This window comes from Neopsephotus bourkii, unplaced genomic scaffold, assembly GCF_033783945.1.
Source record: "Neopsephotus bourkii isolate Nb327-2 ecotype Australia unplaced genomic scaffold, CSIRO-AGI_Nbou_v1 NB_359, whole genome shotgun sequence".
In the NCBI taxonomy this organism is placed as follows: domain Eukaryota; kingdom Metazoa; phylum Chordata; class Aves; order Psittaciformes; family Psittacidae; genus Neopsephotus; species Neopsephotus bourkii.
The window spans coordinates 13,045-27,172 of NW_026900865.1; the positions used below are offsets into that span (position 1 = coordinate 13,045).

The window sequence follows — 14,128 nt, forward strand, 5'->3', positions numbered from 1 at the left end:
CCGGTCACGGTGAGGGCTGGGCCGGGGCGGGTGGGAAGGACGCGGCCCTCGGGGGCAGGTAGCGGCTGGGACCGCTGTGTGCGAGCGGTGCCTCGGGACCGGCCGCGCTGGGCCTCGGAGCGCCGCCGGGGCTCGTCGCTATGGGAACCAGGGGGGGCATCGCTGTGGGACCCCCCCCACCCCATTTCCAGTGTTGTTCCCATAGGGATCGGAGTGGAGCAACCGGTTGCTCCCGCTCGCGGATCCCTGCAGCATCCCCGGGGGAGCGAGGGGGTCCGGCCTCATCTTGCACCCTCGGCCCAGGTGCCTGATCCCGGTGTCCCCATCCAGCACCGGGATAACGGGCTGCAGAGGGGGCCTGACCCCCGCAGTCCATCACCCTCAGGGACCAACCGGTTCCTCTGCGAGCGGTTGTTTTGGGGTGCAAACGGGGTTTTCCCCGTTCCCTGTTATCTTTTAGCGCCTGATAAGCCCCGTGGGTGGAGATAAGGCCTCAGTCGGTGCCGCTGGTGATAGCTTATCAACGGGACTTCCGAAGGAGCTGTGACCGGTGCAGGGCTCTGGGGACCCCCCCGTGCTCCCCATTGTGTCCCCCTGGCCATTCAGTGCTGTGGCTGGTTGCAATAGGGCTGTGCAGAGGTGACCTGGGTTTACCTGGCAGCCGGGATCCTTTCCAAGCCAAAAGAGGGGATAATTCCCCCATTCCAGGCAGTTTGCTGTGGTCCAGGTTTACCTGACAGCCCAAACCCTTTCCAAGCCAAAGCAGGGGGTTGGGATTCCCCAGTTCAGCCCGTTATCTGGTGCTCCAGGTTCACCTGACAGCCTGAACCTCTTCCAAGCCAAACTAGAGGCTCATTCCCAAATTTCAGCCAATTCTCTCTGTAGGGCTTTATTCCATGAAGTTAGCTGAGCTTCCAGGTTTGGATCCAGGCTTCCAAAGGGATTTCCACCTGTGAATCCACTTGCAATACCACATCAACCCCAAGCCCAGCATGGAATCCCATTTTCTCCAGCAGCATCGCAGCCAAACCAGCCCCAGTTCCTCAGGAGACCCTGCTCCAAGGGAACACTTCCCACTGCTGATTGCTGCTTCCCACTTCCCTGTGGTTTAATGCCAAGACCCTTTTATCTGGGAACAGGGAGAAGCGTTGCCACCTTATCCTTGGTATCCACCTCAATACCTCATTTCTTCAGAGCTCCAAGGGAAATTTGGGACTTTAGGACTCGATCCCATTGGTGGAGCAGCACAACTGTGAATTGCTGATGCTTAGGGCTCATATGGGGGGGTTTCATCATTCCAAGCACTAAACCTGCATCTTCCACCTGCAGAGATAAGGCGCCTGGTACCAGGCCAGGATGTGGCTCTGAGGTCAGCTTGCCCCTTTCAGCCTGCTCCCTGTGGACAATGGAGATAGAAACCATGCTGGCTCCAGTATTCCAGCTCAGCCCATGCTCCAGGCCAGGCTGCTCTTGGGATGAGCAGGTTTCAGCACTGGGATGTGCTCAGAGTGAGCCAGAGCCTGAGCTGTGTGTAAATACAGACCCTGGTGGCGTTCCCGAGGTCATGGCCACGCTGGATTGCATCAGAGGTGGATGGGAATTGTGGGTTTTCCATGTGGATTGGGCTTGGATTGCAAAGAGGGTTGTTCCTCATCCCCTTTCCTTTGCAGTCCTACAAGCCCCTGTGTCCAACCTGGCCTTGGACACTGCCAGGGATGGGGCAGCCACAGCTTCTCTGTGTCCCACCACCCTCATAGTGAAGATCTTCTCCCTGCTGTCCCGTTTAAACCCATTCACTGTGCCCTATCCCTACATCCAATGTCATAATTCCCCCTTTGGTGTCTCCCTGCTTGGCTCCACATATCCTCTCAGCTCTCCATCCTAATCCCATCCCTCTCCCCTCAGCATCCCCACACTGCTGGATGCTGTCGTGGCAGTGGGATTCCTCTTGCTTTTGGGTTCTCCTCCTGGTTTCCAGCTTTCCCAACAGGAAACCTGGCAATGCTCCGGCCTCCCCAGCGTTTGGCTTCTCTCCTTCACTGCCTCAGCCTGTGCAGATAAATACATCTGGATGAATCCCTGGGGATTCAATGGACTCCTCCGCCTCATCCCAAGCACAGAGTAATGGGAATGACTTAAATAAAAGGAATTCCTTTGCCCTCACACCGAGAGGAACCCCTCGAGGCAGGAAACTCCTTTTATTCCATTAGGAACACTTTTCCCCCCTCTCCTGCTTCTCCTTTCTGACCTCTGTGAGTGATTTGAGCTGCTTGGACACTGAAACTTCTCATTTCCACAGGGGAAAATGTCATTTTAGGCAGTTTTGGGGCAGGATCACACCAATAGAATTGTATGTGGAGAATGAGGTGGGATGGGGCACTTCAGAGGGGTTCTGTGGGCACCGGGATGCTCTGAGACCAGGCACCAGTCATCTGGATTAATTCATCCTTTTCCCCATATAACTGGATTAATCTTATTGTTCTGAGCATATAACATGGATTAACTCATCACTTTGCCTGGATACCCTGGATTCATTCATCACTATGTCCACATAACTGCATCAATTCACTATTCTTCCCAGTTAACCTGTGTTAATTCACACTTTGCCCACATAACATTAATGAATGCATCACTTTGGCTGGATAACCTGGATTAATTCAGTGTTTTCCATACATAATCTGTGTTAGCTCATCACTTTCCCTGGATAATCTGTCCTGATGTATCACTCTACCTGGATAATCCCTATTAATTCATCACTTTGTCCCCATAACCTGATTTAAATAAGCATTTTGCCCAGATATCCTATATTAAATCATCCTTTCCCCATACAATCTGTATATAAATTTGCCTGGCAAATCAGTAGGAATTTTGCCCACATGCCCTGGATTAATCCATCATTCTGCCTGGCTAACCTGGATTCATCATTTTCCTGGGATAATCAATATTAGTGAATCATTGTGCTCCCATAATCTGGATCTAGTCATCATTTTTCCATAGATAATTCCTCATTCTGCCTGCATAAACTGGACTGATCCATCACTTTGCCTGGATAACCTGGATTAATCATTTTGCCCAGAGAATCTCCATTAATCCATCATTTTTCCCTGATAATCTGCACTGATTTATCACTTTGTCAGGATAATCCACATTAATTAATGATTTTACCTGGATAATCCATATTAATCCATCACTATGCCCACATAACCTGGATTAACTCATTTTACTGAGATAATTATGGACTAATTCCTATTTTTTCCCTTTTAACCTTGGTGAAGTCATCATTTTCCCACATCACCTGGATTAATCCATCATTCTGCAGATAACCTGGATTAATCCATCATTTTCATGGCATATCCCACAGTAACACCTCACTTTGCATGGAAAACCTGGATGAACTCTACTTTTCCCCCTCATCTCTGCCCATTCTGATGCCAGGATCCCCTCCTTTATCCTCCCTTAGTGACCTCCTGGATGTCCCCTGTCCCGCAGGTGCCTCGGAGCCACCATGAGCATCCCTCAGCTCCTGCTGTGCCTGTCTCTCTTCATGCTCTGCATCTCCTCCAAGCCCACGGAGAAGAAGGACCGAGTCCACCACGAGCCCCAGCTCAGTGACAAGGTCCACGATGATGCCCAGAGCTTCGACTACGACCACGACGCCTTCCTGGGTGCTGATGAGGCCAAGACCTTCGACCAGCTCACGCCAGAGGAGAGCAAGGAGAGGCTGGGGTAAGGAACCGATCCAGCATGGATCACCTGGGCCTTCACCTCTGTCTTTTGCACCTTGAGCTGTCTCAGGTAGACCCATGAAAGCATCGTTTTATCACGCGTGGTGGTGAGATGTTGGGCTTGGCCTTCAAGGTCAGTTTGAGTCATCCCAACCATCCCCACTTGCTCCTAACCCCCCAACCCTTAGGAATTCCACGTCTCCCACTTTGCCGTCCTCCAAATGACCTCACAGGGCTCCAGTTACCACTGGAAGGCCCGTGGGATTCCTGTGTGTTGTTATTCCCATTTGGGAAGCAGCTGGAGAGCCACAAGTGAGGGAAAACAGGCAATCCCTTGAACACTGACTTCTCCTCCAGTGTTTTCCCCCCCTTTCCCACCTGCAGCCATCAGCAGCGAGGGTTATTGGAGACTCCCAGCTCCAGCCCTGGCAAATCCCTGGATCCACAGCACTACAACCTCCTCCTTTGTGCTCCCGACAGCAGCTGCTCTCCCAGTTGTTCCCAGTGGGCTTAGGAAAGCTTAAACCTTTGGAAAAGGCTTGGCTTTGTGGTGTCAGGCTGAAGGTCTGGATCTGTCACCATCCAGACTGCCCATTAACCCTCCAGCTTTGCCTGGTTTCCCTCTGTTTTCCCTGGTTTTTCCCATGGTTTGGCTTGGAAGTGGCCTTAAAGCTCATCTAATTCCAACCCAAATCTGAGCGTTCCCATGGGCTTTTAACACCCATATGGACCATCCAGGCTGCCAGCCCATGATAAAGGTGAGGCAAAGCCAATGCCGCCTCCTATAAAAGAGGCTTTTCCAGAGGCTGGGATGTGAATTCCCCCACCCCCCCCATGGAAAACCCCTTTGGATCCATCCATATCAGCCACAAAAATTGACAATCCAGGTGGTTTTTAACAAGGAAAACAGCTTGGCAAGAAGCTCTTCCTCCCCCTAAAGCCAGAGCGGATGCAAAAGGGCACCAGGGATATAGGGATACACTGGGAATTCCCCCCTGCCCCTGAGGCTGTGTTCAGGGCTCCACGCTCTGTAATCCCATTGTTCTGCTGAGTTATCTCCTGGAACAAGCTGGGAGTTGGGAGCGGGGCTGCCTCAGACTTTCCACTTGGAATGTTCTGATGGCGCCGTGGCTTTAAGGCTGTGGGAAGGGCCTGCTTTTCCAGGCTCCTTTCACTGGGGCTCTTTTCCCTGTTTCTTGAGCTCATTGGGGTTTCAGAACAGCGTTCCCGTGCTTGGTTGTTCCTTAAAAGCTTCGGGATCAAGGCAATGCTCTGAGTTTCCCAGTGCTAACGCAGAGCACACGGATCCTCTTCCTTCCTTCCTTCCAGCTGCCTGCCCCGCAGAGCAGCTGCTGCCGCCCCCTCCCTCCGTGACCAAAGTGCCAGAATATGGGATTATTTTGCCTCAAAACTCATGGATTTGGTGCCTCCTGCCCTGGGAAACCGGCCTGGGAACGCTGGGCTTGGGCACGGAGCCGCTAGACCAGCTCGAAGGCTGGTTCTGCTCCAGTGTGTCTTTGTCCCAGTGCCCAGCACCCTTTGTGTTGCAGCTGGGGGCCGTGCTCCCATCATTCCTGGCCAGAATTCCCACTGAAAGTGGGTTTATTTGGTATAACCCTGTCCCAACCTCCTGGTGCAGCCTCTGCTCTGTCACCTCCTGCTGCTGCCACCATGGCTTTGCTATCACAGAAACCACAATGGCTCTGATTTAACGCTGAGAAGCAGCTGGGGGAAATTCCCCAGGGATTCCAGTCCTCGGAGCCCATTGTGGGATAATCCAGGGAAGGATGATGCCCACCAGCCAGGAATAATGTGTATTAAAGTGCTTCTGGCATCCAAAACACGGTGCACGGTCATCAAACTGGTTAAATTGAGTGTAAAGACACTTCTCTAAGCAGCACAAACATCTTTAATGGTTTTATCCCAGTTATCCACCTTTTGGGAATGCCCTTTGGGCCACCTGTGGGCTTTGCTTTGTGGGATAAGGACGCTTCGGAGCTCTCATCCCTGGGCTTCAGCATCCAGCACTGTGATGTCTTGTGCCAGCCCCGCACCCTACAGACCCCACGGCTGCTCCTAGGAGTAAACCATGAGGAATGGTGAGGCTGAAGCAGCCCCTCTCCCCCCTCCTGGCCCGTGTGCATCTGCCTATGGATTCACATTCCTCCCTCACAGCTGCTGCTATAAATAACAGCGGCCCCGTGCCAGCAGCTCCGGTTTCTGCCTCGGGATAAACGGGTGGGATTGGACCTGGATGTGTCCCACCAGTGCCCCGGGAGGGTGTGCTCAGCCCCAGAGACAGCCTTTGTGTTCCTTCCCAGTTTAGACTCACAGACTGGTTTGGGTTGGAAGGGACCTTAAAGCTCCTCCAGCTCCAACCCCTGCCACGGGCAGGGACCCCTTCCACTGGAGCAGCTTGCTCCAAGCCCCTGTGTCCAACCTGGCCTTGAGCACTGCCAGGGATGGGGCAGCCACAGCTTCTCTGGGCACCCTGTGCCAGCGCCTCAGCACCCTCACAGGGAAGAGCTTCTGCCTAAGAGCTCATCTCAGTCTCCCCTCGGGCAGGTTCAAGCCATTCCCCTTGGCCTGTCCCTACAGGCCCTTGTCCCAAGCCCCTCTCCAGCTTTCCTGCAGCCCCTTTAGGCACTGGAGCTGCTCTAAGGTCTCCCCTTCAGGAGCCTTCTCTTCTCCAGGCTGCCCCAGCCCAGCTCTCTCAGCCTGGCTCCAGAGCAGAGCTGCTCCAGCCCTCGCAGCATCTCCATGGCCTCCTCTGCACTCGCTCCAACAGCTCCACGTCCCTCTTGTGCTGCTGCCCCAGAGCTGGATCAGGACTGCAGGGGGGGTCTCCCCAGAGCACAGCAGAGGAGCAGGATCCCCTCCCTGAGCTGCTGCTCGTGCCCCGGGCGTGCAGCACACGATGGGTTCTGTTGAGCTTCTCATGCACTAACACCCCCAGGTATAAACAGATTCATTTCCCAAGGTCTAAGGAGCAAACACTCCCCCCTAAACCACCTCATTCCCAAAGAGCACAACCCCTGACGTCCTCAGCAGTGAGCAAAGGAGGTTCCACCACCTCAGCCACCTTTTAGTGACACAGACAAGCTGTCCATGTGGTCACTGGGACGAACCACCTCGGCCTGTCCGTATAGACCCAACCCCTTCATTCCCTTTAACTTGTGCTGGGTTTTTCTCTGCGTTCCCCACAGAAAGATTGTAAGTAAGATAGATGAAGACAAGGACGGGTTTGTAACGGTGGAGGAGCTCAAAGCCTGGATTAAGTTTGCCCAAAAACGGTGGATCTACGAGGACGTAGAGCGGCAGTGGAAGGGGCACGACCTCAATGAGGACGGCCTTATTTCATGGGAGGAGTATAAAAATGCCACCTACGGCTACATCTTAGGTAGGTTCCTACTCATGGGATGCAACCTGCACGGAGCCGGCGCTTGAAACTTGCTGTTTTGTTTTTGTAGAGTGATTGTAGCTAAAATAGACACGGATAAGGATGGGTTTGTGACCGAGGGGGAGCTCAAAGCCTGGATTAAGAAGGCCCAGAAGAAATACGTGTATGACAGTGTGGAACGGCAGTGGCAGGAGTTTGACATGAACCAAGATGGATTTATCTCCTGGGATGAGTACAGGAACGTGACGTATGGCACGTACCTCGGTAAGGGACGAGGTGGCCCCGGCTGGTGGTGGGCTCGAATCAATAAAGCAGAGGTATGAGGAGCTCCAGGTCCCATCCCCCAAACTCCAAATTGACCTTCTGGTGGCATTAACCAAAGGAAAAGTAAAAATGGGGGAGAAATCACCCCCAGAGCATCATTGGGCATCGTTACATGGCTTTAACTCTGCTTTATTGATGTGCTTCACTATTGAATGGAGCTCGACGCTCAGTTGGGGGCAAGGCCCTTGTGGAGTGCTTCTTGGCATGGAATTATGTAGTCAGGGAATGGTTTGGGTTGGAAGGGACCTTAAAGCTCCTCCAGTCCCAACCCCTGCCACAAACAGGGACCCCTTCCACTGGAGCAGCTTGCTCCAAGCCCCTGTGTCCAACCTGGCCTTCAACACTGCCAGGGATGGGGCAGCTGGAGTTCAAACCATTCTGTGTCCCACCATCCTCATAGTGAAGAACTCCCTAAGATCCCATCTAAATTCCACCTTCTTGCTTCTGAATGTCAAGCTCCTGGTGGCATTTACCTCCTGCAGAGAGGCACCAGCTAACCCCTGGCTGTAGGAGCCTCTTTTGGGGTGTCTCCACCTAAATCGTTGGAAGATCTTTAGCAAAGAGTCTTCTCCTTGTGCACATCTCCCTCTTTCCCCTTATCGAGGGGATATCCCCCTATCTCTTCCCCTTATCCACAGAGCTTGTAGGTTTTGCCACCCCAGTCAGGTCAGGAGCTCCCATGAGGACTTAAACCACCCCAAGGAGTGAAGTAAGAAGAAGCTCTTCGAGGGTTAAGACATTAAGAAGCTCTCCCAGCTCCTCTGCCAGTTGTTCCTGCCTCTTGGAACGCTGACATATATGGTGTGATGAGCTCCAGCTTGAGAGCATGAGATAAGGTTTTCATTGACTAAATATTGCCAAAGATGGTCAAATGCTCTGCAGGACCTGTGGAGGCTCTTGCCTCATCCATCATCCTTGTTTCTGGGCTTCTTTGGAAGGAACTGGGGGGAAGGTTGAGGTTTGTCTGGAGAAACGAGCCCCTCAAAACCCCATCAGGTCTCATTGAGTTCTTCAGGGCTGGGACAGCTTCTATTATCCATTAGTTGGGTGTTATGAAGCTCAAGAGGAGGTCTGGCCTATCTCCTCCTCTAAATCCAGGCTTCAAGCAGGAGAAAAGGGCCTAGGATGTGTTCATTGTGCTTTTTGGGGTCCATGCGGTGGGATTTATGAGCTGGGGGTGTAGAATCCTTCATAAACCCCACCTTAATGGGTTAAACCCCCTTAGTGAGGAGAACCTCAATGAGGAAAGCAGTTCTTAAGCTTCAATAGCAAGAGAGGGGAGTGCCTCAGCCCTGCCATGGACAGCATGTCCTAAAGGTGCCCCCAGGGCCTGGTGTCTGCTGCCAAGTGCCCTTGGCACGTGCTCATCGAGCTGCTCCCACATACTTTATCCACATGGAACACGGGGGGCACCCCGATCCCCCCCATTCTCCTGCCTAACGCCGCGCTTCCACGCTCCTTGTATCAGCTGGAATCGCTTTTCCACCTCTCCTCTCTGCTGGAGCAGAGCACAGAGCTCTCCCCTCCCTGCTCCCCCTCTCCGCCCGGAGCAGCGTTGGAAATGCCTCTGGAAATACCTCGGGAGAGTTGAGAGGCGGCCAAGAGGCCTCTGATCCCGGCCTGGAGCGAGCACATCCCAATCCCGGCGCGTGGGAGCCGAGGCACCTCCCTCTCTGCTGCTCTGCTGAGGCTTGCAGGAATGCCGGCCTTGTGTCATCCCGGAGCAATGCTTTTGGGTGGGTTTGGGGATGGTTTTAGTCACCCGCTGTCGGGGTGAAGCAGCTCAGAGCAAGCTGGTGCCAGGTTTCAATCCGTTCCCGAGCATGCAGAGCCTTTCGGTGGGTAAAATGTGATGCTCAAATGAAAAGAGCCCCAAAGCTTCATCTGGGAGTGAAACTCCCTTTAAAACTTCCTGAAAATAGGAATTCTAATAATAACACATATTTTTTTTCCCTCTTTCAGGCCCCCCCAGACTCTCACTGGCTGCTAAACCCCAAATATCCCTATAAATTGTCCTATAAAAGTGGAGCTTGTGGAATTGCTCCAGAGTCATTCCCTGGCTCTCAATCCCTCCACCTGCCCTGGAAGACATTTCCCTTGTGCCACCAGGGTCAGAGCGACTAAACTTCCAAGTATTTGGGGGCAGCTTAAACCCCAAATCCAGTTAAACCAGCTTCCCAGTTAAAACTCAATCCAATCCTATGGTTTTCCTTTGTTTTGGGGGTGAAACCTCGGGAATACAATAGGAAACATGAGCTTTAATTGTGCTTTAGAGCAGCTGAATCCCCCCCCTTTTGTCCTGGATGCAAACAGGGAAGGGACTGAGCCTTATCTTAGTCCAGGCCTTGGCTCTTGCTTGACTTCACCTTCGGCTCCAGCCTCTTCCATCCCTCTTTTCCCTATAGGCTTCCCAAACAAAGCTGCTGCCGGTATCCCGCTGTCGCTGTGGCTATATCGGGTGTCCATATGTGCCCAGCTATTCCCGCTGTGGGTGATGGATCCCGGGCTTTGGAGCAATATCCCCTTACACATTCTGCTCCAGAAATAGCCCAGGCTGAGCCGCTGGGCCCGTGGCAGCCAAAATAACCCCCCCCAACCCCGGCTCCCTGGGTCCAGCGGGCACCTGGGAATGCTGCTCCGGCAGCTCCTGCTGGGGCTGGTGCAGGAGGGATGCGGTAGCTGCTGGTAGAGAACAGTGAGGCTGCTGTGGACAAGGGTTAGGAGGGTGGGGTTGGGTTGAGGGGGTTGAGGTGGGGGTGTTGGGGTTGGAACTGAGCGGAGGATGCTGGGGTTGGGTTCAGGAGGTTGAGTTGGAGATGGTGGGGTTGGGGTTCAGAGGGGGACGTTGAGGATGTTGGGGTTGGGTTGGAGATGTTGGGGTTGAGGTTGGGGTTCAGAGGGGGACATTGAGGATGTTGGGGTTGGGTTGAGGAGGTTGGGTTGGAGATGTTGGGGTTGAGGTTGGGGCTCAGTGGAGGACGTTGAGGAGGTTGAGTTGGAGATGGTGGGGTTGAGGTTGCGGCTCAGTGGAGGACATTGAGGATGTTGGGGTTGAGGTTGGATTGAGGATGTTGGAGTTAGGTTGACATGGTTGAGTTGGAGATGTTGGGGTTGAGGTTGGGGTTCAGAGGGGGATATTGAGGATGTTGGGTTTGGGTTGAGGAGGTTGAGTTGGAGATGTTGGGGTTGGGGTTCAGAGGAGGACATTGAGGATGTTGGAGTTGAGGTTGAATTGAGGATGTTGGAGTTAGGTTGACATGGTTGAGTTGGAGATGTTGGGGTTGAGGTTGGGGTTCAGAGGGGGATATTGAGGATGATGGGGTTGGGTTGAGAAGCTTGAGTTGGAGATGGTGGGGTTGAGGTTGGGGCTCAGTGGAGGACATTGAGGATGTTTGGGTTGGGTTGGAGATGGGGTCGAGTTGTGGAGGTTGAGGTTGGGGCTGGGCTGAGAAGGTTGACTTGAAGATGCTGAGGTTGGGGCTCAGTGGAGGACATTGAGGATGTTGGGGTTGAGGTTGAATTGAGGATATTGGAGTGAGGTAGAGATGGTTGAGTTGGAGATGTTGGGGTTGAGGTTGGGGTTGGGTTGAGACAGTTGAGGATGTTGAGGTTGGGGTTCAGTGGAGGACACTGAGACATTGGGATTGAGTTGAGGTTGACGGAGTTGAATTGAGGTTGCATTGAAGAGGTTGAGGTTGGGTTGAGGAGCATTGAGGATGTTGAAGTTGCATTGAGGAGCCTCAGGTCACGCTGCTGATACTGCGTTGTGCTTCTGATGCCCATGAGCCACCTCCCTGTGCCCAAGCTGACCCCTGGCTCCTTTCTTCCCCTCAGATGACCCGGACCCCGATGATGGCTTCAACTACAAGCAGATGATGGTGCGGGATGAGCGGCGCTTCAAGCTGGCCGACAAGGATGGGGACCTGACGGCCACCAAGGAGGAGTTCACGGCCTTCCTGCACCCCGAGGAGTACGACTACATGAAGGACATCGTCGTGCAGGTGGGTGGCCTTGTCCTGCTGGTGCTGAGCGAGCACATGGAGAAGGTTGGGTGGGCACCAGGAACTGGCCTGTGGTAAGATCCTGGGTACTGGGGGGTTTTGGACATCCTGAGGCTGGAGCAGTGTTGGGAAAGGAGGGGGATTCTATGGGACCCACCATCATCTCCTTGCAGGAAACCATGGAGGACATAGACAAGAACGGAGATGGTTTCATTGACCTGGAGGAGTACATAGGTGAGATAGCACTGTGTCCTTTCCTTCCTTCATCCAGCCCGAAACTTGCTGCTGGAATGTGCTGTCCCATCCCTTCCCCCCTTGGAATTTTATCTCTCTTGACCTCCTGACTTTAGACCTTGCTTTGACCTCATGGTGGGATTCCTGTGTTATATCCTGGTACGGGGGGCTCAGGGTGGGAAAAGCAGCTCCCAGATCCCAGAGGGATGGGTATATCTGCCCAAAACTTGGGATTTATCTGTGGTGGGGGGCTGCTAACTCCAAACTGCATCAGGAGAAACGCTGCTTTCCTTTCCATGTGGATTTGGAGAGGGATTTAGGGATATAAAGTGAATCCCTGGAGGTGGAAAGGGGCATCTTGTCAACGTGTCCATCAACGGAGGCATCTCAGCGGTGGTTCTTCCTCTGGGAAGAGGTGTTGGAATGGTGTCCAAGCAGATACCGTGTCCTATAGGTGACATGTACAGCCACGACGGTGACGCCGACGAACCCGAGTGGGTGAAAACGGAGCGGGAGCAGTTTGTGGAATTCCGGGATAAGAACCACGACGGCAAAATGGACAAGGAGGAAACCAAAGACTGGATCCTCCCTTCCGATTACGACCACGCCGAGGCGGAAGCGCGGCACCTGGTCTACGAATCCGACCAGAACAAGGTGGGAATGGCACCGTGGTGCGAGGAGGACACGTGGGTGTCCCACTAGGGTTGCGCTGAGCATCCATGGAGGGGTTGAGTTGGGTTTGGTAGACCAAAAGAAGGGAAAACCATGGGAAAATGGCATGAGATGGAGGGCTGAGGATGGGAATGTCCCTCTTCCCCTACAGGATGGCAAACTGACCAAGGAGGAGATCGTGGAGAAGTACGACCTGTTCGTGGGGAGCCAGGCCACGGACTTCGGGGAGGCCTTGGTGAGACACGACGAGTTCTGAGCCTGGAGCCATTCCCACGTAATTTATTGCTTCCAATTCCTGGGATCTGATGGTCGGAAACATTTGGGGGCTCCCGAGCCCGGTGGGGTCAGGCACTGAGGTGCAATGTCGCCAACGAAACCCTCCCTTCCCGTCCTCTTTCCATCTCCTCCTTCCTTCCCGGAGGGATGGGGAGATGCCGTTGGGAGACCCAACGCTTCTGAACGGCGCTTTTGGGGTTCAGTTGGGGGCTTTTGGGGGGTGGTGTGTTTTTAGATTGACTCATTCTCTGGTGGTTTGAGCCACGTCGCCTGGGTTTTATACTCGGAGGGTTCCGTGTGATGTGAAGGAACTTCTCCTCCTCCTCCTCCTTCCAAGAAGCCACCTCCTGGCTTCCCCTTCACCCACCCTCGCTCTTGGCCTTTCCTCCTTGGGGTGGACTCCAACAAACTCAACCAATCAAGACCCAAATAATTGACTTTACTAAGCCCCAAAATCCATTGAACCTGGTGGAAACCCTAAACCAGAGCTGGAGTAGAGCCGGGATTGGGATGGACCCAGCTTGGCCAACCCAACCGCTCTTGTCCTGCTGGAAGAGCTGGAGCCACCAAACCCCCTCTCCATTGGCCTCAGTTGGCCACCATCGTGTCCTCCAGTCATTAATGGGCCTGTTAATGAACCACCAATGTGGTGGTGGCTTCTTGTTGCCCATCCAAGTGTTTTCCCTCTTTTCCACCCCGGAATGTCGCTCCAAGTGCCTTTAATCCAGCCAAACACCCCCATTCCGAGGAGAAACGGCCCAGCCAGGGCAGGATGATGATGATGAATAGTGTTAATATTATCCATAATCCCCTTGTTTTTAAACCACGTGGATCCGGGAATGTCATGATTCCATCCTGGCATCAACATGGATCTGACTCTGGTTCAGAGGTTGGTGCCGGTCACTGGTTGAGGGGATGGATGGAAAATCCACCCGGATTCTGCCCTCAATCCCACTCCAGGGGTTAAACCACCAACCACAGGGATAGGTGCTCTTCCCAGTTGGATTTGGACAGAGCTCACTGGTGGATGCAGTGATCCCAGTCTGGGATTTGGCTCCAACTTCCTCTTCCCAAACGGATTTGAAACTGGGAGCAGCATTAACGACTCCAAACACTAATATCCTTCCCAAATTCCTATCCCCAAATCCCACCGTGTTTATTCCCTGGGTGTTTGTTGGGATGGGTTCAGTTGTGTCCAACTGTGGCTCAATAAATCCCGGTTCCATCCACCCCACGCTGCCTCCCGATGGAATTCCTTTGGCTTTATCCCAAAATCAGGCCCTGGAGGGGTGCCCCCCCCACGGCTCGCCTGGAGCGGGATGGGCTCCAATGGCATCGCTTCCCACCCTCACCATGAGTTGGGATATGGGGATCCCAAGACCATGGGGGAATGTGTGGGGCTGGGAGGGTCCTGCCCACTGTGGATGGGATCCAGCCCTGCTCCAGCCCCATAGATGAGCTCCCAGCACCACCCCAGCCCCATGGATGTGATTCAA

General features: G+C 53.5%; 1 protein-coding gene and 1 long non-coding RNA gene across 3 annotated transcripts; both read left to right on the top strand.

The window, feature by feature from the left end:
• The first annotated feature begins 3,465 nt into the window (after nt 1-3,465).
• Nucleotides 3,466-13,866, top strand: CALU (calumenin). 2 transcript variants are annotated; one of them, XM_061348479.1, is made up of 6 exons: nt 3,466-3,726; nt 6,932-7,125; nt 11,284-11,450; nt 11,624-11,684; nt 12,139-12,338; nt 12,508-13,866. In XM_061348479.1, exons 1-6 carry the CDS (start codon nt 3,506-3,508, stop codon nt 12,610-12,612), a joined length of 948 nt encoding a protein of 315 aa, XP_061204463.1. In that variant the 5' UTR covers nt 3,466-3,505; the 3' UTR covers nt 12,613-13,866. The 2 variants fall into 2 exon arrangements, with proteins under 2 accessions (XP_061204463.1, XP_061204464.1); XM_061348480.1 differs by lacking the exon at nt 6,932-7,125 and adding an exon at nt 7,196-7,389.
• Nucleotides 10,459-11,118, top strand: LOC133209731 (uncharacterized). Its single transcript, XR_009724743.1, has 3 exons — nt 10,459-10,559; nt 10,697-10,741; nt 10,903-11,118. It is a non-coding gene; the product is annotated as an uncharacterized LOC133209731 (long non-coding RNA).
• Nucleotides 13,867-14,128: the final 262 nt, after the last annotated feature.